At 47.0% G+C, this 27,598-nt stretch overlaps 1 protein-coding gene across 2 annotated transcripts in view; it reads right to left on the minus strand.

Moving 5' to 3' along the window:
* The window catches only part of PCDH19 (protocadherin 19), a 58,787-nt gene that overhangs the window by 19,916 nt on the left and 11,273 nt on the right, over positions 1–27,598 (minus strand). The window contains exons 3-4 of one of the 2 annotated variants that reach the window (XM_027742752.2): positions 11,660–11,718; positions 8,141–8,310 (exon numbers count right to left, since the gene is read on the minus strand). In XM_027742752.2, coding sequence (XP_027598553.1) covers positions 8,141–8,310; positions 11,660–11,718 — 229 coding nt within the window. Of the gene's footprint in view, positions 1–8,140; positions 8,314–11,659; positions 11,719–27,598 lie in introns of both variants that reach the window. The other variant, XM_027742751.2, reaches the window with a different exon arrangement.

Consider the following 27,598-nt stretch of genomic DNA (forward strand, 5'->3'; position numbering starts at 1 on the left):
GAAATCACTGCGCAAAGGCAACACACACCCAGCCAGAGCCTGGCACAGCCCACACTCCTGCTCCCCAGCCCACCCGCTCCCCTGCATACCTGCATGTACCATGAGGAAGGGCTGCCAAACTCCTTAATAATTCTGTGACCCATTTAAAAATATCTAGTCTTACATTCATATATGCTGTATGAGAAATAAAATATAGCGCTCGCAAGTTTTGAGTGGCAGCACTTCTCTCAAGACAGATAAAAGCTGCAAGTTCTCTTTGCTGTTTGGTGCCAATTATTACAGAGTTTTGACTTATATATTATTACATAGATCATTTAGTAAAACAACCTACATACAAACCTAGTGGTGTGTCTCCCTTCAGCAGTTATCTGCAGGAACTGGAGCAGTTTAGACACTCACCCATATCACCATATTTTGGAGACGGGCGGGCTCCTTCCCCTGCACCCAGGGGAGATGCAGGCCCTGCCCTACAGCTCTCCACAGCATGCAGCCTAATTAAGAGAGGTCCAAATGATTTATCATTATTGCAGATACTGATTTAATTACACCGCTTTTTTGGAGGGGAAAAACAACAGGCACCCAACTTGTACGAGCCCCTCTGGAGATGCCGGTCCGGTCCAGCGCCGTACCCGAATCACCCCCGCACTGCCGGGCGCATGTTTCAGTACCGTGGGAGGGATTTAACCCGATGGCAACCACCAGTGCCCAGAAGGCAGCTCTGAACTCGCCGTGCCGTGTGCCCTGCACCCGCAGAGCCGACGGTCAGCGCGCTGTTTGTGGTGATTATTCCTTTAATAAAGGGCCCTGTATTTTCCAGCGGCTGCAAAATTGATGCAGGTTGCCATGGTAAGCACACACTTTCCCATTTAGTAGAATAATAGGCAGCTTTGTATAATTCACTGATTTCAGATGATTTCTCACTCCAAGCACAAGTCGCTCAAGTTACATAAGTCACCTGTTGTTTAGTCAATCTGGCAATTTTAATTAGAATAAATTTTTATGATTCCTCTTTGCAACACTTAGAGCTGCTCTGCCACCAGAATGCCAGAGATGTCTGTAAATTATACAGGCCCCAATCACATCTTTTTTTGCTGTTTTAATTACAGTAACATTGCAGCATTAATCATGTAAGCCTCTGTTAAACAAGTAACAGCCATCCTCCATCATAATTAAAAAGAAAGGCCAAGCAAACAGGAGCTTTGGAGTTTACCATATTTTCTCTGAAAATTATATTTTAACTTAAGAGTTTCACAAACAGTAGTTTTATTTGGCTCTAATTAGTGTTGTGAAGGAAACACCAAAAGGTTAATAAGAGATGGTTAGTTTGTAATGCAAGTTTCCCAGTGCCAGCCCCAGCAGTTCAGTCTGTTTTCAGAGTCATTAACGATGTAGATTGATTACAGGAGGAGATTGGGAAGTGCTGGCTTGCTGCGTTAGCAGAAGGTTTGGTTTTATTCATATACCTTCCCTACTGTTAAATCTGGTGACCATTACCTTGTCCATTTTGCTAAGCTTAACTGCTGTGAGATAGAAAGTGTTAAAGGTTTCCTCAGAGGTTACTGACAGAGGGGGAAAAATGTCCACCTGAGCCTTTTTTTGACTCGTTTTTAAGGCAAAAGGAAGCTGCAAGCTTGATTGAACTGTTTATTTGTATTAAAGTATCTGAAAATCCAAGTATTGGGTAGTGGTTTTAGAAAAGGATACTTTGGAAGAGCCAGGGTTAGAGCCGCCCTGTCCTTCAGCTGAACCCTGAGACAAAGATCTCTGCAAAGCTTTTGCTTGGGCTGGAGTTTAGGAACAGTTAACAAAACCAAGCACAAATAGAAGCTGAAATTCTCTCATCAGAAATAGCACTTCTTCATATCTTCTATAAATTGCTCTCCAGTCACCCAGCAAAAATATGGGTAAGCAATGACTGAATTTGACAAAATCTCATTAAAAAGTACAATAAAACACTAGAAACTCTCCAACTTTCTGGGCTGATCATTCATCCATTACAAACCTACACAACAGGGCACAGATTCAAGTTTTAATTTTCCTCTCGAAGTTGCCAAAATGCTCACATCTGGTGAGTGTTCTCTGTGCTTAGAGGGAAAGGACTTGAGGATCTAAAGGTTATAACTCCTGTGACCCTGGATGAAGTAAATTCAGTGCTGAAGACACTGCAAGAACTACCTTTGAAGGAACCTGAAAACTGAAGGAAGAGTGCCACAAATGTGGGATATAGGATAATGCTTCTTATGCAAACAAAGGAGGTTGCACATCTGTTTGTTATTTAGTTCTGCTGTTGCAAAAAGAGATTTGCTTCACTCATTGCTACAGATATGACTTCAGTGTCACCTCTGCCCCACCATCACTATCCAGCAAGGACTTCTCCAAGCTGCGCTCAAAGTTACAGAGCTACAAAACTAAGGAAGAGCAACAAGGGATCTGTCCATGCCAGCCAGAATATCTGTGCATGGATTAAACCTCCTCGAGTGATCTGCTCTGCTGCGACACAACGTGGTGGTGACGGGAGCTGAGCCCGTTGGTGGGGCAGCCTGTCCCTCTGCCCATTTCTGCCTGTCCACAACACCCTCTGCAGAGGGAGCTAAGCACCACATACCTGGACACGATGAGGGACATCCTGAAGAGAGACTCATTAGCCTGAGCACTTGACAGAATTTTTTCCCAGTTACATTCACTGGTCTAACAAAACATATTATGTTCCCCCATAATCCCGGTCGGGCAACGTCAGCAGGAGTTTGGGGAGGATGGAGAGAACATGTACAAAAGCATCAGTAACCACCACACAGCCATCCATGAGCTGACTTAGATGCTCAACAAGTAATCACTTAAAAGTCAGGAATCATAAGACAATCAACTCCTCTTCCCAAAGCCCAGCTTACCCACTCGTCATAAAAATCCTTCTCTGGGGTTTCAAAGTATTGTGAGAAGCTGATTGTTCCCTCCACGCTGGCCACTGCAGGAGTACCACTGAGCTCACTGAGGCTGCTTTACCAGAGAGCTGCGCAATAATACAGAAATCAGGAGAGCTGTAATAATTGACATTGCCCTGCAAAGAAAGCTTACAGCATTTATCCATCTTAAGGGATGTGCTGTCACTCACATATGAATGTTATACTTTATGTCTTGTGCTGCATATATGAATACAAGAAAGTAGGTATTTTTATTAATTTGTAGAAACTTCCAGAGAAATGCAGCCTCCAAAGCCCTAGAATATGTCACTTAGGTCTTCAAGTACATACACCTTTACAGAAAGCCTTTTCTGCAGAGTAAAATGGAGATGCAGGTGGAACGACTGCTGGAAATCAGCTTAAAAAATCAACAGTTTCTAATACCTGTGTTTGCCTCCAGTTAATAACATTAGTCATGTTCTCAATTCACAGCTGAAATGCACCCAGATAGTATGGAGATGAGCATAAGAACCAATTGGAATATTCTAGATAAAACATGATCCCCTAAATGATGGTATATGTGAATAATTTGGGATACAACCAGCAAGAAAAGTTTCAGTGAATATCATGTGCCCAATTCTACTTCACGTCCAAAGCTTATTTCTATATTGTGTGATAGTATAAAAAAGACTTAACATAACCATTTAAATATAACCCATTTCTATTCAAAGAACCCCTCATCTTGCTGGAGTTTATGGGACTCAGACACAATTAAACCACCTCTGTGAGCAAAGTTACGCAGATGTGGAAATGTATGCAGGATCAGGTCTTTTCAGATGACATTTCACGCAAACCTTTACTGCTGATCTGGCACCAGAAAAGTGGAAGTGATGCTTTTAGAAGCAATTCTCTGTAGAGATCCATTACTGACATTGCTTAAAAACCCTCTCATTTTGATTTTAAAGCTTTTCCACTATTTTATGGCTGTAGGGACTATTTCTAACACTGTCTTTTTTATGATTAGTGTGTGCTTATTATTTTCATATTTTCTATTTCTATTTTTATCTTAGAGAATCACTGCCTCATTGGACCAATGATTTTCTTTCTACAATTGATGGTTAAAATACTGGTTGGCACTGGGAATTAAGATAAGTTTGAAATCTATTGCTTCTAACATTAAAAACATATATTTGAAATATTTCCTTTCTGATTTCTATGATGGCAAGAGCTCCTATGACTTATAGAGTACAAGAATGGCTCTTGCTCAAGGCAAGGTGAAAAAGGTAATAGAATGCATTTAAGCAGATCTAGGTGCTGGTATATATCCACACAAAGAAAACAAGCCAAACCTGCACAAACACTATGTTTGGAAGAGGGCAAAGGGATTTAAAGAAAAAAAATCCCAGTATGAGCAAAACCAAGGGAGGAATAACTACCTGAATCACAAAACAAGAGTATCTAGCCTCAAAGATGCTAATTCAGGTCCTGAGGGATCTAATCAACCTCTTTGTTGAAGTAAAGATAAAACTTTTTGACAGCAAACACTTTCTGATAAAATGGAATTTTCAATTACCCTGTGAAACATCTGGTCTTCACTGCCATTTCCCAGGAAAAGCACCACCACACTGCAGCATTGGAAAACATTTCATGCTGAGACTCCCCCATGTTGCTGGGAGGAACAGGTGTCAGGAGCTTCAAACCCGATGGCAAAGCTCCCGCGAACGCCGGCATCCCCCACCGCTGTCCAGGGAGGCAAAGTGGTGCTGGGTCTCCTTGCTGGAAATCACAGTTCCCTCCAGTGCTGAACTTTGAGTCAAGGTTACACCAAGACAAATGAGAAAATCCACCCCATCTTGCAGTGAAATAGGCAGAGACACGAAGATGGACCCCAGGATTTATCCCCATCCTCCAACAGACTTCTGCAGTCAACCCAAAACGTTGCCAAGATCCAACAGCCGATTGAAAGCAGCCCTTTCTCAGACAAACCCGTTTTGAAGTTCAGCTGAGGACGCCGTTAGGAAAAGAGTGCATACAAACTTCTAGCAGTGCTTAACACCTCCTCAAATAAACAAACAACTAAACGGCAGCGAGGCAATCACCGAAGGTGGAGCGGCACCAGTGCCCGCCTTCCTCTGCATCCCATTTGGTATCAATTAGCAAGGGAAGGAAAACAATTCTGGGCGATAATGAACTCCAAATTGGGTACATATTAGAGCAATTAAAGCCATCTTTTCATCTGATGAATTTATAATCAATAATTAAGATCCTGAGGTAAAGAGGGACTGGGCAGAAGTCCTGCTCCGAAAATAAGCAATGTGGCTGAGCTCCAGGCAGTATTTCTGATGACCTGCTGCTACCCACTAAAGCTCAACACTCTCCACACCATGGTTTGCCATTTTTCTGGAAATCTAGGTCATTCCCAAAGGAGGAGAAAGGGCTCCTGCCAGCAGGACTGGCAGCTGGTGTCACTCCCACCCAAGAGTGGCACCAGGGCAGCGAAGCATCAGCAGCTCCCTGGGGCTTCCATGCCCATGTACCCACCACCAGTGCCAGCTCATGCACTGGTTTAAGAAGACAAAGGAGCTTGGACCCATCCAAGCCTACCTCTTTCTGCAGGAAATCCAGCATCTCAGTAGGCAAAGGCTGGCCAGACAGGCCCACACTAACCACTCTGAGCCACCACAGAGGGATTGTTCTCTACTCCCCAGCTACAAGGATTTCTGCCAACCACTGCCTGCCTTGGCAGATCCAGGCTTACCCATCAAGCAGATAAAGACTCACAAATTGGTGGGACAAAGTCTGAGAGTTGGCCATTCACACAGGACTCGTGGTGTCATAAGCTGAAGTTTAAGACCAGCAGAGACTGGCCAAGGGTGCACCTCACCAGCTCCCAGCCAGGAGATCACTACCATTGACAAGCAAATTCCAACAAAAACGACTCTCCCACTCCATTTCTCTGGGATTGCATGAGATGCAGTTTGGGCAGGGACAGCAAGCAAAAGCAAAGCATGGGGACATGAGCCACCAGGCTGCCCCTTCAGACACAGACTGTGTGTTCAGGGCAATAGTCAGCCATTGGTCCTGCACATCTTTGTCATTGAACTTCTTATGTTTCTTCTCCACCCTGCCACTCTGTCCCAAAATCGGGTAAAAATTACCATGCCAAAACCATCGCTTTAATCATGTGGGAACCACTGTCATCACCATCATCTCAGCATCTTGATTTTCTTGATTATTTTCTGCAGTCCCTGCTTGACAAATCAGCTGAGAAAATACTCTCTTTACCCTTTTTTTCAGCTTCTATGACATTGACTACTAACTTTCCCAGCTGTGTTGCTCCTCTCATTGCTCCACCAACACTCCAGTAACCTCGCAGCCTCCCTGCTCATCTGCACAAGGCAGCATGGGCCCCGAGGGACAGGAGAGCTGGCCCCAGCACACCTGCCTGCAGGTGCAGCTGGATGGCAATGCAGCACTTGCATGATACTTTCCTCCCAAAAATAAACCAGACCCAGGAGCACCAATCCTCTCAGCCATTGCAGGACTGGGAGACAGACAGAGGTTGCTTTTGGAAGTTGCCTTCTGGAAACACGTCTGATTTTTGGGGTGTATTTTACATGCAATGAGGAGTCCATGCTACAGTGGAATGAACCATATTTATTTCCATCTGACTCTACCAATGAGCTCTGCCTTCAACTCATCCTCTTTAACTTATTTGCATTGTTATCAGAGCCAGCACGCAGACTTATCAGAAATGTAATCCCTGTAAAACCCTATCTGCAGTCCACTGAGATTGTTTTTTTTGCTGAAGAAATGTGACAAAAAATTAACAGATGTTGCTCAGACCATTCACCAGGATGGGAATCAATTATGAACATTTTTGCTCCTACAGTCATCCCTTACTGCAAACGCATGTCAGGAAACCCTCTCCTGATCGAAATGAAAAAGCATTCCTTTGTAGTAGAAGAATAATAAATGATAGCTATCAGCCTGCATTCTCTGACACGGCGCCAGTCCGCAGAGAATTAAACTGCCACTGTACAGTTGTATAAATGTTTAATTTTTTTCATCTTTGGCCACAGTAGGGTTGTCTGGAAATACATTATCGCTGCGGATGCCATCCCTCTCCAATTAGTGTGGCTGGCAGCATGGAATGGGTAGGTGACCTCTGCGTTCCCCTCCTCGTGGAGTCTTACAGGGTTAACTACGGCCATTTAACAGACTCTATCGAGAATTAATACAGCAATCAGCTTCTCTCCAGAAAAAAACTCACATTCGGTGGCACAGATGGCAAGAACTCTCTCTCCCTCGTTTGACTCTTTTATGACAGCAAAACAAAGGCTTTTAATGATGTTTACCATGAATCGAATTAAACAGCTGAAGACCAGTTCATAATCACAGCATTTTGTTTTCATATCCTTAAGTCTTTTAGCAGTGGGGCTTCCAGTTGAGCCTCAGCTACAGCTTATCTCAAGATATAGCCAAGTGCCCCGAGGCTCCCCTGCGCTGGAGCACCAAACTGCATTCAGGCTTCTTAATTGAAAAAGACAGGATGTTTGCATAGGATGTTTGCATCCCTCAGACATTAAAAGCGACATTCATGCCCAAGTACAAACGACACTTGGGCTCAGCTGAACTCCTCTGACTTCTTTCCTCTAGCTAATACCAGTCTGATTTCAGAACAGGGCTTCACCCCTGCACATGGGGATGACAAGAACTGAAACCTACCACCTATGCAAGGGAAAAGATGCAAACCCTCACCCACTGGCCTGAGCTAATCCCTCGTGGGATGTCTGACTAATTGCCTACATGCTGTGCTGACCTTTGGAAAAGCTGCCCACACGGTGCCTGCATACGAGCTCCAGAGCTGGCAAGAGGAGCATGTGGACAAGGGCACACCTTCAGTGCTCCAGAGGGGAGTGTGGGCAGGGACCAGCTCTGGGCACAGCACCTGTAATTCCTGCCTTAATCCCAACTCTGCCACTCGCTCACTCACTGTCGGGCAGATGCTCAGGGCCTTGAGTTTTCTGCCTGTGAAACAGAGGATAATCCTAACTGCCTGCTTACCTGACAGGCGTGGCATGAAGATTAATTTATATCTACCCAGCACTCTGACGATGCACAGCATTATCCCCAGCAAGCACTAAGCATCCTCATTGCACACCTACTGAGGCGGCAGAGCCACCAGATGGGTCACGTGGGGGGTGATGAGAAGCCCCCCAGGGCGCAGGGCAGTGGCTCACCTTGCTCAGGGCCTTGGGACCCCATGGAAGGGACACTGGTGTTCAGCACGTCGTTGACAGCCGTGTCGCAGTAGAGGCCCCGCTGCACATCATGCTCACTGTCTGTCTGGTCGCTCTCCTCGTGGCCACTGTCCTTCAGACTGTTCCCCTCCAAGTCCTTGAACGTGGAGCTGCTGGGAAAACACAGCTGTCACTTACTGGGTGGGACAAGGTGGCCCTGACACCTCAGCAAGCTGGGAAGGGAAGGTCCCTGTGATTGCTCCCCAGGCATGGAGAGCTGGGGCAGGGGGTGTGAGTGAAGCATCCCCTGCTTGGCACCTCTGCACCCCAAAACACAGCATCCAGCCTGCACCATCTCTTCTGCCCATGGGTATGGTGTGAGCCTGTGGGTACAGTCAAGCTGCTGTGGGTCTTATGGAAGCTGAGAGTGAAACAGGATTTGAAATAAAATTTTAAAAATATACATTAAAGTGAGCTGTTTCTATAACTTGACTCCCCCATATCGTACTACTTCATATTGAAACAACATAGGATCTAAACTCCATTTTTTCAGGTTATAGGTCAAATCCTAATCACTTAACGCTTGAAAACAAAAGTCTTCCTAGAAATGGGAATTTCTTTTCATCATGATGATGCCATTCTTGTTTTTAAAAATAGACCAGTGATTCTGGGTCTAAGTTCACACAGCTTTAAATCTGATACACAGTCAAACATCCTTGACAGCCCCTGCAAGCAAAGCCACTTGCCGGGGAGATCCAAGGGCTGAGCTGCTCCCAGATTTCCCCCAAGGGCTAAGCAGCTCCATCACGCCATAGAACCCAGCTCTCAGGCTAGAGGGATGGTTCCTATGAAGACAGGCTGAGAGAGATGGGATTGGTCATCCTGGAGAAGGCCTCGGGAAGATCTTTGAGCCCCTTCCAGTACCTAAAGGGGGCTTACAAAAAGAGGGAAGGTGACTTTGTACACAGGCAGATAGTAATAGGACAAGGGGAATGGTTTTAAACTGAAAGAAGAAAGATTTAGAGATTTAGATATTAGGAAGAAATTCTTCTCTGTGTGAGTGGTGAGGCACTGGCACGGGTTGCCCAGAGAAGCTGTGGATACTCCATCCCTGAAAGTGCTTAAGGACAGGTTGCACAGGGCTTTGAGCAACCTGGTCTAGTGGAAGGTGTCCCTGCCCATGGCAGGGGAGTGGAACTAGATGATCTTTGAGGTCCCTTCCAACCCAAACCATTCTAGACTCTATGAAGAATTGCATTTCTGGAAGCATTCGGGTCCCCTCTGCTGCTCCCCAGCGCCTTGAGAGGGGCAATGCCCCAGGACACCGGGCTGCAGCAAGCATCAGGGACATCTTGAGATGCACCTGCCCTGGGTGGCACAGCCACTCTGCACTCCTTCCACAATCAGCCTTAGCATGGGAAATCTGCACTTGCTGGGAGGATCCACCTGCACCCACCACTCCGAACTTTCCCGCTGGCTGGTTTGGTGTGAAACATCAGTGGAAGACACGGCCTGTGCTTCAAAGCCCCAAAGAGCTGGAGATTTTCATTACTTTGAAAAGCCCTTTTGTGTCTCCACGGAAACCAAGCAGACCACCTACCATCTGATGCTCTGCAAAAGCGCGTGAGGGGGGAGCTCTGAAATACATATAAATTGGTAAACCTTCAAACATTACCTTTTAAATAAAGATGTCCCTGTTGAAGCCACTGACTTTGATTCCAGGCTACATCAAAGATTTTTAAGTTAAGAAAGCACTACAAATCTACAATTCATTTGTGTGCGTGTAGATGAGCGAGGGAAGCAGGCAGACAACACAGGAAAAGTACAAATAGATTAATTAAGTGCTGGATTTGAGGAGATTCACTCACCAAAGATAGAAGAGCTAAAACATCTTCATAAAGGCAAAGGATGAAAATGATGCTGCAGTATGTTACAGAAAATATTTTTTGTTCTCAGATGTCTGCACAGCATTCCTGGCACTCGTTGTACTTAAGATACAAGACAAAGGTAGAAAGCGAGGGGAACCGCTGTCCTACACGGAGCTGCTGTTCATAATGCACAGGCAACCCGTGTTACAACGCATTTATCTTCCCCGCAGTGAACCAGACCGTAATGCAGCAGCCACACGACATGTTTCCGCGGCTGACACTTCTCTAAAGGATGGGCAGGTCTGGGGGAATCAGCGGCAGCAGCATTTCCCAAACAATACAGCTTCGGAGTAAGCCCCGCTGCGGCAGGGGGGAGCGCTGTTTGCCTTTATCTTAGGTGTGAACGAGGAAAGATTAATAGATTTGGGTTTTTTTCAGCATGCCTGAAGACTCTCTGGCGAGGAGCAGCGTGGTGTAGGCAAGCCAACTCTCACAGTCGCATTAGCATCGTTAAACATCACGAGCCACACAGGCAAATATACCTGCCCTTCTCCGGCTGAACCCGCGCTGCTTAAACAATGCGCTCGCAGCTCCCTTACTCCTCAGATTTTTAAGATGTAAACAAATGGGATCTCAGCCAGGCAGATAATTGGATATTTTTACTGTTCAGATCAGATCTTAACACTTCAGAGCCGGCTCCTGCTCTCTGTAAAACCCTTGGTTCAGCGATGCCTTCTGCAGAGCCACCGAGTACGGGCACGGGCACGGGCATGGCTTGCTCGCCGCACACCTCGGCCGGTCCCTCGGGAGCAGAGGGGAGGTGGGCAAAGAGCTGCCGGCCACCTCCTGCGCCCGCATCCTGCGCAGGGAGCCGGTCCTCCCGCCCTGCGCGGCGGCGGCTCCTGATGAGTATTGATCGTGCTGTGTCAGTGCCTTTCCCTGCCTCGGCAGTCGCCGGGAGGCAGCGGCAAACCTCACCCCCTGCCCCGCGGGGGGATGCTCACCTCTAGTTTAACACAATCCAGTGGGTTTCATCCAGATAACCCCGGCGTTAACCTCCCGGAGACATTTCCTCACCACTGCTAAGCCTTGAGGAGACCAGTGTTTCATCCAAAGGGCTAAATTCCTCCAAGGGCAATTGCCAAGTTGCAATTGAACTGATTGTTTCCTTTTTACCCATGGAAAAAAACCAGCCTAGCAAAGTGCTGGTTGCCTCGCTATTCAAACTAAAACAGTGAGCGTGCACACAACCCAACTACCTGCCTCCAAACAACTTTTCTTTTTTGTAAATTTTCCCCGCCTCACATGGCAGGGAGATCCCACCACCCAAATTTATCCCTTTATTCCTGTGCAATCAAATGGAATAAACTCTCAGAATTTGAAAGTTGTCAGGGTAACAGCACTCCACCTCACTCACTGCACCTTCCTGGTGTGAAGGAACCAAAGAGAAGGAAAAAAGATTTTCCTTTATTGCAAACCAAGAGCAGGGGGGCTTAATGGGACGTAAGTACTGTTTTTAAAATCAAATGATTACTCTTGAAAAGTTTTGCATATTAAAATAAGTAAGTAGTATATAACGCAGTACAGAAGGACATTAAACACTCAAGACTTGGCTGGGCAAACCCAAGCGCCTCCAAGCGAGCCTACGTACCTTTTTATTAAATGAGCTCTGCTGTTCACGTAGTTGGAATCAAAGGAGTAGTTTTCAGTCTGGAAGGAGGAAAAGAAAATGGAGATGGTTACAAGTCTGATTTCCATGACTGGGAACAGTCAGGTTTGCAGGACCAGGATGAAACCCCGCCAGAGGGAAGGAGCATCACACCATGGGACAGGCCCCCTGCGAGCAGGACAGAGCCAGGCATGGAAAACTCCAGTTCTCCCTAGTCTTTCCACCTATTTTCAACAAAAAGAAAGGCTGGTGGTGACCACCGAACAATTTGCAGAGAAGAAACAATGTGACTATGCTCTGTTAGAAAACTAATTGCTTTTAATTCCCTGATGAACTCAGTTCTCTGTGTGTCAATTTGACTGAAAGTTCAAAAGGTATTTTTCTTATTAGTGTATAATTAACATGTTAAAATATTTATTGCATAGATATGTAAATGCCAGCAAGGTAATCCCCTGTCAGAGAATTTAATGCGGGCACTTTTCTTTGTTTTACATCATTTCATTTGCAGAGACAGTGGGCTCTGTTATTAATAAAAAAGCAAACAATGGGTGACATGCTTAAAAGTTGGAGGGGAGTGAAAGTAGGGCAGAAAAGTCAAAGGACTTGTCACTTGCAAGCAAAACCCACTAACTCGCTCTGCACTCAAAACAGCATCTTATAACCTCAGATTACACAGTGCCAGGGTTCTGGTGCTGGCAGCAGGTAAACAACCAAAAAAAGGAACCAGAAGGCCATGGTGGGAGCCACGTGGGGGCATGTGATGGTGCTGCATGGTGGGACATGGTGGGAGATGCACAGTGGGATGCAGTGGCTGTTGCATGGTGGGACGTGTGGGAGCTTCATAGTGGGATATGATGGGAGCTGGAGGTGGGATGCAGTGGTAGCTGCATGGTAGGATGTGGTGGGGGGAGATGCATGGTAGGATGTGGTAGGAGATGCATGGTGAGTCACAGTGGATGCCATGTGGTGGGACATGGTGGGATCTGCATAGCTGGGCCAGGATCCTTCCTAAGCTTCAGGGACCCAGGAGGATGCAGGTATCTTTGTACAAGTCAGGCACCACAGTCCACCTGTCCATCCACCCAAAGACCCCCAGATCTGCAGAGATGCCACCTAGGCTCCCACCAGCATCACCCCCAGCCCAGGGGATGCTCCTTGCCTCCTGGGAAGCAGAACAGGTAGACTTTGCTCTGCCCTCCTTCCTCTAGGACAACAGCAGCATCCTCTCAGGACAGAAAGAGGGACATCCACCTGCCCCAGAGCCATGTCCTGCCTCCTCTCTGCTGTGCCTCCTCCTCACTCCATCCCCACGGTTGTTCGCCTTCCCAAAGAGCCTCTCTGTGATACTATGGCCTGTTTTTATGGCAATTATGAACATGGTAAAAATAAATGCATGCATCTTTAATGTCTCAATAAATAAAGGAAAGCAGAGTCTGCTGCTAACGTAATCACAATGGCAGGAGGCAGGGAGAGGGGCTGCTGCAGCAGAGCCGAACGTGAAATCCAATCGTACCCCAGCAGAGGTTACACCACTCTGCCAAGATAATAAAGCAAAGGCAGCGTTGGTTAAGTGTAACCTTTTCTGAAGTACAGCACAATATCTAATTTACCAAACAGGAACCTCCCAGAGAGAAACACACGAGGAGCTGCGAGCCGGGGGAGTTGGCCTAGCACTCAGCACAGCTCAGTTATTACTTTCACACAGTAATTACTGCTGGAGAGTCACGCAGGAGATTTACTGCACAAACTACTGGTCCCTGCAGTTCCTGCATCCTCAGTCCTGCTGGACGACTTTGATGGTTAGAGCTCAGGAGCAAACAGACACATGTATTTTTAAAGTATATGATGCCCAAGACTTTAAATGCCGCAGAAAATACCTGATCCTGTGTTTATCCATCAACTCTGACGCAGCCATCCCAGAGGGAGGGATGCAACCCCACAGCATCCACCCCCAGCAGCTGCAGTGTAGATCTCAGCCCCACAAAAGGAATGAGGGCAGCTGAACAATGTAGGGCAGGAGGGATGGGAGCCAGTTTCCACATAATCCCTGCTCAGTGGGGAGCCCCCTCTATCACCCAGCACCCACAGACATGGGAACAGCTCCCACAACCCCAGAGCCTCAGCTGGTTCCATCCCTGCATCCCCAGCCCCACTGCCATGCCTGGCAGCAGCGAGACCCCTTGTACCCACCACTACATCCATCACCTTCATCCCTGTATGGGCACAGTTAAGCCCTGGGAAAACCAGAAGAGGGACAGGTGGGCAAGAGGACTCAGACAGCAAATTTCAATATATCCAAGTACATCACAGAGCTTTAAAATGTTCAGAGCAGTGACACCGCACTACCCAGGCTTCAGGGCCAAGGAATACCCAAGGTCATCTGCAGAGAACACTTGACCATTGCCACCAAAACCCCTCCGCAGGCTGAGGAAACGCCACACATGATGCCATCACATCTCTCACAGCCCAGATACAGACCCGGTGCTAAATCCCCCTCTGACCGACATCATTGGGAGCTTTGCTGTTGATTTCAGACCAAAAAAGAAGACCATATCCTGGTCTTCTGAAACCATTCACCGACGAGTAAATTCCTCGTGATTTATGTTTGATGGCCTGGAGTAACGTCCTTCCTGTGAGCTCCCTGCCCCACGTGCCCCCCTGCTCGGGATGCTCTGCACCACGTCACTGATGCAACCCCGGACATCCACACGTGAGAGCGAGCGGGTTCCCGCGGGGTCGGTCACAACATCCGTTCCCAGGCTTCCAATGCTCCTGCCACTGGACACAGCACGAGTAATGCTAATTGCTTCCAGATTTCAGACAAAACAAGGAGTCACATGGCCACAAGGATGGGAAATCCGCTTCCCCCTGGGCTAGGGTCTGCACCCTTGGTGAGAGCTGCCTGTGCTGCCCACACTGGCATGAGGGTGGGCTGCCCGTCCTGCACACACCAGCACGCTTCTGCCAGTACACAGGGCAGTCCAGCGGTTTACAAGGCCTTTCCTTAGCCATGGGATTATCCATCAAGGTTATCTCCATGCAGACTAGGGGATCAAAACAGAAAAATAAAAAAGAAATTAGATTTTTCATGGAGAACGGCTGCTTTATAGCTTGCATTATTCGATCGAAGTTCACTTGATTTAATTCTAGTTCATCCTGCAAGGTGCAATCACTTATAAACACAGGCAAAATGATGGGAAGGAGAGCATCTTCAACATTTCAACATTTTAATTGGGAAAGGCTCCGCTCCCTCTCTTAATGAGACCCAAAGAACAAACTCAAAGCACAAAAAAGAGGGAAAAGGTAAGGCTGGCTGGTGCTGATGAAAAGTGTGCTCTTCATCAAGTGCATCATCAAGAGGCTGGCCCTCATCTTCTTCATTATTTTGGCAAAAGCAAACAAACTGTCACTGTCTCACTAATCAGCATCGCTCCTGTAGAAATCAAAGGGGAGCCCAGCCCCAAGTCCAGCCTCTCCTTTCCATGTTCAGAGCTGGGTATGGCAAGGACCTCCCAAACACGCTGCCAACTCTTATCTCCTGCTCGTTGTAACACAAATGAAGAACACTCACACTTGTCATGATCAGCCCCTCAGCCTCTGTGCTATGAATAAACAATACATTCCAGACATTGGAAAGCACTGGATAAACACCTAGCATAAAGTCTGTGGTCTCTGCCTGCATTTCTCTTGGAGGAGAGAAATCCTGTTGTCCTCTGGGCTCAGGATTTGCTCTCCAGATGCAGGCATATTGGTGTCAATGCCATCAATGAGAGAGCCCTGGCTCGGCATACAGCTTACCAGTGCCTAATTTGAAAAATGTTTTTAAACGCTGCCTTAGCAACACAAATATAAATATAACAACAGACACAGAATCGAGCAATCAGGAGGGAAATATTAAACTTTTTTTTCCCCCCAGCGGTTGCTTTCAGTTGAGGACTGCCAATTCCATTAAATTTAAAAAAAAAAATAAAAGATATACAAACATCAGTACAACTCTTCTTGACCTGGATATCGATGGGGGTGACTTCCCTGACAGCAAAAGGTCTGTTAGCAACACGACTGCTCACTCTCTGCCTTAGAAAAAGAAATGAACCCCAGAGGATCCAAAGGTGGTTTAAGGGGAATTAATGCAAGTGCCAGTGGAAAGGTCAGCAGGCTGCAACAACTCCGGACACCACCACTGCTGTGGACTGCTGGAGAAACAGAGGATGCTGGCTGGGGTTGGTCCCCAGGGTGTGAGAGATGTGTCCTGGGCCATGCCAGCAGGCTCAGAACAGCACAGCCATGCCCATGTAGCCTGCTCGCCTCAGGGCGAACGCCCAGGATCTGGTTCTTTACGACTCTTCCTTCTTTTCAGCTATTCCAAATGTGGGTTTTTTCCAAACTAATATCCATGGAGGTGAAAATCCATCTTTCACCACCGCATCTGGATCCAGGCTCTTGATGGAGGGTTTGGTTTCTCAGTCCACACATCAGCCCCCAGCAAAGTCCACAGTTGCTCAAAGCTGGACCCATCTCTCCTGACCCAAAGTGACAGGTATCCATCCCTCTGCCAGTCTCTGCCTCAGAAGACGCCTCTAAAGCATCTCAACAAAGGTTTTTTTGCCCTTCTTCTCACTTCAGGGTGAAAACATTTCTATCTTTCTACAAATTATTGTAAACCTGCTGCAACCTCCTGCCAAAGCATGTAGGGACACTTCACAAAATCAGCTTCATAAAAATGACACATTTAGCGCCACTTTTTCAGGGTTATCCCTTGAGCCTTTTTTTTTTCCTCTACGTGCCTTGTTAATAAAGCTTGCATGTCACCCTTTATTATTAAAAAACAAAGCGGACCTTTCTCCAAGGCTGCAATGTGCATCTCTCCTTTTGGGTTTCAGAAAGTCCTCCAGAAACATGCGACGGCTCCTCATCCTCTGCATCAACCTGCACATCTTCACCCGGAGCACTGGTCTCCTGACTTTCCCTCCATGCTGTAGGCATCATAGGGGACCACAGAAATGGCAAATTGTTCCCAAAAATCCACTGGGCCTCCCTGGTGGGAAGGGCAGGGTTCACAAGACCGCTTCTCCTGGTCCTTCTGTATCCTCGGTCCTGCTCTCCATGGGCCACTCAATCACAGCCTCCAGCATCTGCAATAGAACTGTTGCTGCCTATTAGGAGATCTCGCCAGCATTTAATTCTTATGGTTTGAATTACATTGTGGGTGATATAGAATTCATGCAAATTAAATAAGAACACTCCAGCTGCACTTGGGAAACAGAGAAAATTTCAAAGTAGGGCCCAGGTCAAATGAAGTACTCATCAGCAATGAGGGAAAGTCATTATCATTTACCAAGCTGCTTATTTAGCCCATGGGAAATAAGCAAGCGGTCTGAGATTCCTTCCCGCTGGGAGCAGGCGCTGTCTGAAACCCCACAGAAATCTAACCCCATGGCCCTGAGAGGAACAGCCAGGCTGGTCCTCATGCTCTCACACCCAGCACTGCAGCTGGTCTCTCTCTGCACACCGGTGGAACACTCGTCAGATCCAGCTCCGGGCTGGGAGCGGATCACAAAGGACGTCAGGAGAGATTTTCTCCCATTGTGTGTGATGCCACGTAATTAGCCCCTGTGCTACTGGCTGCTCACAAGGACGCTGCTGCCTCAGAGTGTGGGTCAGGGGCCAGGACCAGCGACCATACACGGTGCCTGACCCACTTGAAGAGCTTTGCTCCTCCTTCCCTGCACTCACCAGCAGCTCTGCTCAGGCACTGGTAGCATCTATGACATCCAAAACTGCGTGTGAGGGTCTGAGCACCGTGGCCACAGCCTGGAAGGTGTGTCAGCAAGCAGACCTGTATTTCCCATTTCCTAACTTTTCAGAATTGGCAACTACCTGGCATTGTGTCAGAGATGTAAGAGCAGCAGCAGCCCAAGGTTTTGGGTTAAACACCAGTGCAAACTTCACCCAAATAGCTACTGGGGCTTCCACCGTGGGGGAAAGTCAGCAAATGCTGATGGACATGGTGAGGAGAGCGATGCCTGTGTCACCCCCAAGCAGCCTACCACCCTCTCCTCCAACAGCCAAGCTGTGCTGTGGCTCTGAGACCCTCACAGGCTCAGGGCCTCTGGAAAGGACCTATCTGTCCACCTGTGTCCATGAGTAGCTCCAGCTACATGGGCACCAGAGCACAAGCCGGGGGAGAGGGGCAGAGGACGCACCTCTGACCATCAACAGCCCCAGGCAAGACAGAAGGAAAACATGAAGCGATTCAGCTTCTAAGCAGCATTTAGGAGCCAGTCACCTGGAAGAGCTGAAAGGACCTGACCTCTGGCATCTCCCTCTGCAGCCATCTCCCCACACCCAGCTCGCTGCCAAAGCCTCCCATACAGGAGACTGCAAACTGTGAACTACCAACATAGCGTCTCTGAAAAAGTAAGTGCATTTAGCATCTGATATTGATGTTTTATAATTAGATGTAATACAGCAGATCATTTTCCTGCCCTTGATCAATGAAACCAGGGTTGGGTTTGGGGTTGGGCTGTTTTGCAGACACTCTGATTGCTGCCTAAGTCTACTGGAGCAGTGCCTCGCTCACTTCAGCAGGAACGAGCAGAGACAAGGATGTGCAAACACAGCATCCATTTAGATTTACTATCCCCGAAATATAAACAGAATATTTATTTCTGGTCTTTTAAGCAGTAATTTCAAATTTAATGAGGTACAATGAACATTCCTCAGAGCTAGACTCTATGGCTACTTAACACCACCAACCCTCTAATTACTACTGCAGCTTAAATAAAGGGCATTTGGTTCTGATGGACTTTATTAAACACCGAAGGAAAAGAGTCCAGCCTCCATTTTCTCTTGATGAAATAAAAAGCATTGCAGAGAAATCACTGGGAGAGTGATTTTAGCATCACTCTGCTCATCAGAGTGAGCAGAAGTATCAAACCAGACTATTACAGTGCAGTTATCCCACTAATCCGTGCTGAACTCCTGTCCCCTCCCCAAATAAATATAGGCTTTGTCATTTTTTGTTTGAAAATGGATCGGAGGCAAGAGGAAAGGAGCTGCTGAGAAGTGATTTCAAAAAAGGGTACAGGATTAAAAACTCAGATTGAATCCCAAGAGCAGCAACACACAACAAAGCCAAAACTGCACCCCACAAAGCCATAAATAGTGTCACCCAGCTGGACTTGTCAACAGATCAGATATACACAGTATGGTTTTGAAGAGCAAAAATGCAATCCTAAAAACCTGCCTTACATCCAGATGGCATCTATAACCCAGAACTCATTGGTGGACGTGGCACAGGGGTCTCTCCATCAGAACGATTGGGGCAGGCACCTGTTTGACACCACGCCTCAAAATCGATTGAAAATCAAAATACTGACCCAGAAGTGAGGCAGGCTTTCCAGGGGAAAGCTTATAGACAGCTTTCCTGGACCAAGAGCAGCCAGGAGTCTGACCATGCCCTAGCAGCTGCCCAGAGCTTCCCCCCTGGCTGGGACAGGAGGGATTTGGGGGCAGCAGGGGCAATGCCTCCCTCCCACATGCCCATTGAAGGGCATGGGGCTCAGCTTGCTGGCCCCCTGGGGCACAGCCTTCTGCACTGGGTTGCTGCCTCAATACGCCAAGGAAAATTCCCTGCAGGGATATAAAGCCAATAAACCTAATAAAAGGTTTTTTCCCATCACCTATGCTTGGGACTTTCAGATGTGTAATGGATCCATGCATGCAGCTCCCAGCACAGACTACACCCCTCCCTAAGTAGTGCAAGAAACAATCTGGATCTAATCAGCAGCCCCAGGGTAATGGGGCATGACTTACAGATTTGTTAAAAAACCTTTCAGAACTGTCCTTTCCCTGCCTCTTGCCATTAGGAATGAAAACAAATATAACAGATGAACCTTTTTTTAAACGTTCCCATCGCTAGGGCTAAATAAAACTCCTTGTCATTCACCTTCTGGAGAGGCAGGTCAGGCCGATGCGTTTTGTAGGGAACAGGAGAAATCACAGATTTGTCACTGCAAAAAAGAAAAATATAAAAAAAGAAAACGAAAGAAGGAAAAAGAAAAACCAAAAATCATTGCAGCTCAGTTAAAAATAGAGCAGGTGTGAGATGCTGCTGCCAATTCTGCACATCAGAGTGATGGGATGCCAGGCTGGCCACCCCGCTGGATTCATCCCCGAATGTGTGCAAGTTCCAGGGCAGTCAGGGGGAACAGGGACCTTGGCCCTGTCCCATTTTTCAGTGCAAACCCCATTTCTTCTGATTTTTGGGCAAGCAGACAGTGCTTCACGTGTCACCTACACACCCCACAGATGTCTTCATCCTGTGGCTTCCCCAGAGGCTGGATCTGGTTCCACGCGTGCCCAGGGCACATAGTCATGCACATCCAGACCCAGCTCTGGAGTGGAATCTCCACACCAGCAGCTCCCACCTGGCTTCAGCTAAAATCCCCCAGCACTGGTGGATAATAAAACCAAGGCAAACACTGTCCTGCGTGCTTATGGTGTTATCATTTACACTGTTTATCTGGAATTGCTTGGGAAGGCTTGCAATCAGGACAGCCTCAGGCAGCTCCCACTCAAAGCCTCGAGGGAATTTGGCTCGCAACAAAACTCTTTATCAAAACCAGTTTTCCCCTGTTTTAGTTTTTTTTCCCTACTTGGGGAGAAAAACACAGCTCTCCAGCCCACAAAATTACCCTGCAGCCATGAGACTGGCTGTAAACCTGAGCAGGACCAGCCTTCCTCCTGCTGCCATCGCTGTCCTTGGCACCACGGCACCATGAGCAGAGTCCAGCTCAGCTCAGCTCATCCCCCCTCAAAATCCACTGCCTCCCAAAGGTACCGGCACCCTTGGGGGCACACCAGCACCCTCCAAAGAGCCTTTCCTCCCCTCTGAGCCATGCTACCAGCTCAGAGGTGGTAGACAACTGAGGAATTCAGCCCAACAGGAACCTGTGTTCTTCCAGAATAAACTGTAGGGAAATAAATGATAATAAAGCACTTGCCAGGTTAGGGGATCAGACCTGGATGCCCCTCTCCATTCCCACACTGCCCACAGCCACCCCACGTTATTAACAGCCTGGTAAACACAGCCCTTTGGTTATTACAAAGATGCCAAAACCTTACTACTTCTTGTTCCTTCCAGTTAATGTACCATAGCCAAGGATAAATTGCTATTACAAGGAACTAAAAATAAAAATGTTTCGGAGGCCGTAATTGGCTTGTCTTGTTGGGCTTTTTAAGGAGCCAAAGTACCAGTTCCAGGCTATTAGCCCTAAGGTTGTAGGAGAATGGTATAAAATATTTCTTCATTAAAACCCTACCTTCTTCATAGAGGTGTTTTTCTTTAGGTATTTTTTTTCCCACTTTCCTTCTTTCCTTTTTTATTCCTCCTTTTTCTTTTATTATTATTTTCTTTTTAAAAAACCATGCATATTATCAAATAAGCTTTAGTTAAAAGAGGGCATTGAAAGCCCAGAGGTGATATAAATAGACAGGGCTCGGTGCAGCTGGAGAACCAGTCAGAGCCTTCACTCATCTATTCAGGTCATTTTTCTACAAAACTTACATAACATTCCTCAGATGCATCCATAATGTTGGGCCATTTTCAACAATCAGCACCAAATCTTGCAGTCCTCAGGGAGATGGTGCTTCTGTGCTGGTAAACACCCAGACCACTGGCATGGGCTACAACCCTCTATGAGGCAGACAGGTGTGCCCAGGGTGCTCCCTGGGATGGGGACTATGTTTTTTTTTTCCTTTCAAAGCTTTTTGGTGCTATTTGGCTATTAAGAGCTTTAGTTACCACCATTGCTCAGTATCAGCAACAACCACAACAATCATGGTGTGATTTTTGGAGAGAGCCAGGAGTTGGACTCCATGATGCTCATGGGTCTCTTCCAACTCAGGATATTCTATGAAAACTAAACCATTTATTCAGCAAAACCCTCCTTTCAAAAGAAGCAGATGCTCCGCTGAGCGAGGACGCGGCAACTTGGCAGCCGCTGTCCTGACGACGATGGTGACGATGCATCAGCAAAACAACAATAATTTATGGTCATGACTTTGAAATTAGCTTTAAGTCCTTGTGGGGCCTGCTCTGACCGACAGAAGCACCTTGGGACTGCCCTCACCACTCGCAAGGAGCCGGGCACAGCAGAGGCCTCTCTGCGACAACGGCTCAGTGCAGCCCAGCATTACAATAAATAATGATAATATCAATAATGAGGATGATCAGTCTCCAGGTAATACTGCCCAGGACAGGAAGCACAGCAGAAAAATTACAACAGACCCTCTAACCTTCTGCGTCTTCTCAAGGAGAAGGATGCATGACACATTTCTTTGAGAAACAACAACCCAACAGGTATTTACTACTTTTATTTTGTGATGTGAAGGATGCTGCTAGAAGAAGACTATTTCTGTTAGGTACAGTTGCTATTTTTTGATAGCGTCTAAGTCATACCTTGTTAAAAAGGGCAAAACAACAGTTATTAATTACCCTAATTAACCCAATTCATAAGACACATTTGTGTGGCTGTCATGACAACTGCTTTGACTAACTTGCCAAGAATAGCTTAGCTGTCCATTCAAATAAATCCCTGATAATTACTAGTCTAGTTTACTGGGCTTCTGTGATAATAATAATTAGTGCTACTGTACAAAAGGTCGCACTAAACAGTTTATGAATGATGCATTTCGCATGGTGATTACATGAGTCATGCAGCATCCAGCAAACGGACACCGCCACATCTCCAACATGGAGAGATGTGATTAGGTGGGAGCCTGTGGCTGCTCTGCCTGCAGACAGCACAGCAGGCTGAGAGGGAGACGTCATTAGGGTTGGAGGAGAAACAACCATGCAGAAGTTGGGTTGAGTCAGGACGGCCACCGACCTGCCTCCTCAACGGCTGGAGTGTCCGTCCGTCCAACCTGCCAGCCACCAGGAGACAGTGCTGTACTTCTAATGATGGCACTGGTAGACACTGAAAACCTTCCACACTCTTGACCTGTTGCGTGTTGGTATCTCACCTCACCACCTCAGTCCCCTCCCTGTCAGGGACAGATGATCATGGGTCACCCCTCTGGTTTTGGCACACTTCCTTGTTGTTAGGTTTCAGGATCAATGACAAAAGGGGGGTAGATCACCAAAGGCAACATGAGCTGGGGGTGGGCAGTTCTAGCCCTCTCTGTCTTCATCTTTGAAGACAGAGAGACCCTCCAGCCTGCAGATTGGGTCTCCCCACAACTGGCTGGAGATCCTGCACACTGCTGTCCTGTAGGCAGCAGGCATCACTCAGCCCAGCATCATTGCTCCTGAGGCTGCTGTAGACAGAAGAAGGGGCTACCTCCTCCAGCACCTTCCTGAGCTCCTGACATGACTGTGCTCTCATCACATTCATGACAGGAAACCTAGGCCTGACAAATACCATTCTTCCTCTGCAAAGGGGGGTGGGACCAGACTGCACCCACACTAAAAAATCCTGCAAAACTCCGGTGCAGAGAGGGCAGTGGGGCAGAGATGGAGGCATGACATTCACTTTTAATATAGAGGACAGCTGCCAACTCTGGGGAAATCTATGAAATCACCCCATTTAGAATAAATTCTGATTAAATACCACATATGGTCCTTATTGTACGTCCCTTCTTACCTATCACAGAGGCATCTGCATGTAAACAGGGTCTGTAAATATTTGTCTGCTGCAGCCCTTTCTTCTCTCCCCCCCACCTGAACTTGCAATTATTCTTATTGATTGACTTTAAGAGAGCACCATGCACATGCCTCGAGCTGCCACGCGCCGAGCAAACAAGGGAACAACGCCGGGCTCCGCTGTAATCATTACCGGGGCGAGCAATTGCCCTGTCACACATGGCAGGTTATGGCTTGAGACTGGAGGCAGCAAGGCCAGATGAACGCTTAAAACGTCGTTACAGTGTGAAAAGCGAGGATGTAGAAATGACACCTCCTTTCTCAACAAATCTGTTCCCAGAGCATCTCCCAGCTCTGCGAAGAATTCATCTCATTAAGCCCGAAGAGCCAACAGGGCCCTTGGAGGGGGTTCATGCGCTCGTGTCCTCACTGTGTGCCAATATAAGCTCTGATGAGGACATCTTAGATCTGAGGGAAGATGGATTTGAGGTCCTGAAAAGGATTTCAGTGCTGGAGCCTGAGCCCAGGCTGAGCCCAGGCTCTCCTGCACATCCCTCCCCCTAGTCCTGGCCAAATACACATGGTAGGAGATGAGGCACTTTTATCAGACCAACAAGCAGAAATTAGAGAAACTTGATGCTGAGCAGAACGTTCCCCAGTTTTCCCAAGTGAAGTTTGCAGCTCAGTTCAATATGTTAGTGCCTAATGAAGGTTTCCCCCATACTCTGCAGGGTACAATCATTCTCCTCCTAATGAGCATGTGTTAATGGCATATTAATGCTGACAACAACTAAGTGCAAAGAACAAGAGATGAACATATTCCAAAATTCATCTTTTTTCCTTCCAAACAAAAGAATCCATTGCATGGCTGAACAAGCCCCAGCCCGGCAGGAGCCTGCGGCTCCCACAGCGATGCTGCCAGCTCTGGTCCTTGGGCTCACCACGGGATGCAGAGCCCGTATGGGACACAGCTTTGGTCTCTCACTAACCCAACCCCTGCAATTAGTTGTTGTACAGGGAGGGATCTCAGTCCAAGCACAGTACTTCCCGCAGATTAGGAACACAGCCACACTGGGGGAGAACAAGAAAGCAGAGGAACCGCTTGCAAACGCCTGGAAAAGTGTTTCGCTGGGCAGATAGGTTTGGATACTGTTTCTAAGCCAACAGCCGTGCGGATTTGCTTACTGAATGTAGCCTAAGCTGGGTCCCTGCCAGAGCATCCAGATGTGAATCTGAATATGAAAAGTCCAGGAGGGAGCAGGTGATGGGAGGCGCAGGCGTGGGCTCCGAGCCCCGTCCTGGTGCCGGCATCCCAGCCCATCTGGGTTTGTCTCACCAAGTTTACATAAGCTCTCAGGCATGGAAAAGAACACGCATAATGGGTGTTTTCCTGTTTTTTCTTCTTTGCTTGAGAAAACAGCTCCCAAAACCCTGACAGCTCCCCAAAAGCAGCATCAATCTCCCCCCGGGTTTGCTGCCCAGCACTAGGCACTGCAGGGAGGTGTGGAAGCCTAATTCCCTACTTGTCTGACTCCCGTGCACTCCCACCATCACATACATTTAGATTTCCAGATCAATAATCGATGCTAGAATCAATAACAGGGAATTTAGCTACATTATAAAAACAGTAAAATCAGCCAATACTGAGAAATGACTATTGAGTCTTGTGTTTTCTGTACTCACTTAGTCTAATAACGGTGAATGATATTTTCCAAGTACATTATTCAGCAATAAAACCACCGAATTATTTGATCTCTTTCTAACCTTTATGATTCTAAGCACTCTTTTTGACCCAGATTGAATGAGGCAACATCTGCAGAGCCTTTCACAAAATTGTACTCGGAGTGCACTATTGTAGGTCTGCTGCCAAAGATAAATGTTATTATTTTAAAGCCATCATCCTTCTAATAGATGAGCAAACACACTGCATTAGCATAGCCTGCAGAGCTCGAGCACGGGTGAGAAAATGCCAGAGGGGTTTCGCTTAATGGAATTTTACATACCTGACTTAGGATGGGTTAATGCAATCCTCCAACACGGGAATTTTAAAACCTGCCCTGTGGCATACACCTGCCATTACAAAAGATGGTATAATCCAACAAGCTCCAGATCCCCGTGAGAAACACGAAGGATTCACATCCAGGTCTCTGGTGACCAACAGGGTGTTGAGACAAGGACCTCATCTACAGGGCTCCAGCACACACTGACCTCTGCCATTTATCACTGACCTGCCCCATGTATGAGGTGTCAGGTGGAGCGCTGGGATTACCTGCGGGATGCTCCAGGTTTCCATCAGAGGGTGTATGAAGTGCAATACCTGCCGTGCACATCTGCCAGCATCAGCAGTCACTGCACTCCAGCTTTCAACAGCCTAAGGAGAACTCACCATAATTCCATGTTAAACAGGGAGTCACTTCACAGCTCAGCACTAATCACTTGTCTGGCTGACATAAGCCACTATCTTACTCCAAACTTAGACAAGAAACTAGAGGGAGACACTGAAGCAATGATGCTGTGCTCTCTTCTCTAGCAGACCCTCCAACAGGTGCCATTGGCAAGCTCTGCCCCAGCAGGAGCAGCAAAATTGGGAGCCATCAACAGCCTCAGTGTCCCTTTCTGGAGTGATGTTCTCCTAGGGACAGCCAGGGCAGCGCTGCCTGCAGAGCACCCCATCTATCACCAATTCAGAGCACGCTCTAATTTAAATTATAATTACACTTATAAGTACACAGATTACAACTGTTTATGCTACAAATAAGACCATCCTGTATTTTAATTAACAGAAAATGATTGGAACTCAACTATAGCCACTACTGGGAACAATATCTAATAATTTATTGAAGCACAGCCGTGCCCAGCCCCCTAGGCAGCCTGGCAGGAAAGAGGAAGCAGGCAGGGATGGAGGTCCTGCCCATCTGAGCCCTCACATGAGAGCAGGAGCTGCTGTCAGAGCAGACAAGGGGGTCAGGAGAGAGGGCTCCCAGGAGCAAGAGAGATGGAGGGGTCATCCCTGGAGACCCTGCAGGTAGAGCCTGTGGATGGAAGCCGGCAGGGGATGATGGGTGGGCCGGGCTCTGCCCTTGCTGGCTGATGGGAATTTAGAAAAAACCTGAGCAGGGCACAGTGAAGGAGGGCAGGAGCCCAAGGACCTGGGAGGGCACCTGGCTGAGGAGCTTCTCTGGCTCAAAGCCCTCAGGAGGGACTTCAGGAGATGGCAGCTGGAAAATACAGCTCTTCCACCCAGCCAAGCAGATGCATATAAGGTTATTCAAAGGCTACTGCACTTGGCCTCAACGATTCCTCTGCATGAGCGTGTGCTATATGTAAAGGAAATGAGATGGAGAAACCACAAAGTTCAAATTTCTCAATACAACACAAGTTCACTTGGAAACTGCTATTAGAAAGTCCACAAGTAGCATACAAGATCACCCTTTTGATGTAATTTTACAAAAAGCTTAGTAGAAATCTTTCCCAATTTAAGGGAAAATTTTTATCTGCCATGCAAAATCTTTTTTTATAGACTTCACAAGTTATGCATCAGAAATACGAATCAGAAATTCAAATTTACTAAGAGGAAATATTTAAGGAACCTTCCAACCCAAATCATTCTAGGATTATATGAAAACAAGAGGAGCCTCTCTACATTCAGTAAAAATGAACCATAAAACCCAAAACAGAAGCATAAAAACGAACAAGATGTATATGATTATATGACACTCTACACTCATTGCAATATGTAAAACTTCTATACACACTTTTTACCTGAATATGGATACAAGGGGTGGACCTGGCAGTGTTAGGTCAATGTTTGGACTTGATCTTGGAGGTCTTTTCCAACCTAAATGATTCTGTGATTCTATGTACCATATGACCTATTATATATAAGATATAATACACAGTATGTAATACATAACAATATAATCATATCCATGGGAGCACTCAGGTCTTGCTGTCAGAGGAGAGGGGTTTTACTGTTAAATACAGCATGGCTACTGCCACCACACCACACACCAGCTCTAATCCTCCACGGACCCTTGGAGCAAACCCCCTTGATCCAACCCAACCAGGACCCTACTGCAGGCTGGAAAACCCTTGGAAAACCCGAAGAGTTGTCAGGATGGGGTCACAGCCCCATATCAACAATACAAAAAAATACATGGTTAATTGGTGAACTTGGCAGTGTTCAGCTGTCAGTTGGACTCGATGATCTTAGATGGCTTTTCCAACTTAAATGATTCTGTGATCTTAGGAAAAGCCAGAGCGTGCTGAACTAA

The sequence above is a fragment of the Pipra filicauda genome, unplaced genomic scaffold (assembly GCF_003945595.2).
Source record: "Pipra filicauda isolate LSUMZ 115617 unplaced genomic scaffold, ASM394559v2 scaffold268_size1050017_pilon, whole genome shotgun sequence".
NCBI lineage: Eukaryota > Metazoa > Chordata > Aves > Passeriformes > Pipridae > Pipra > Pipra filicauda.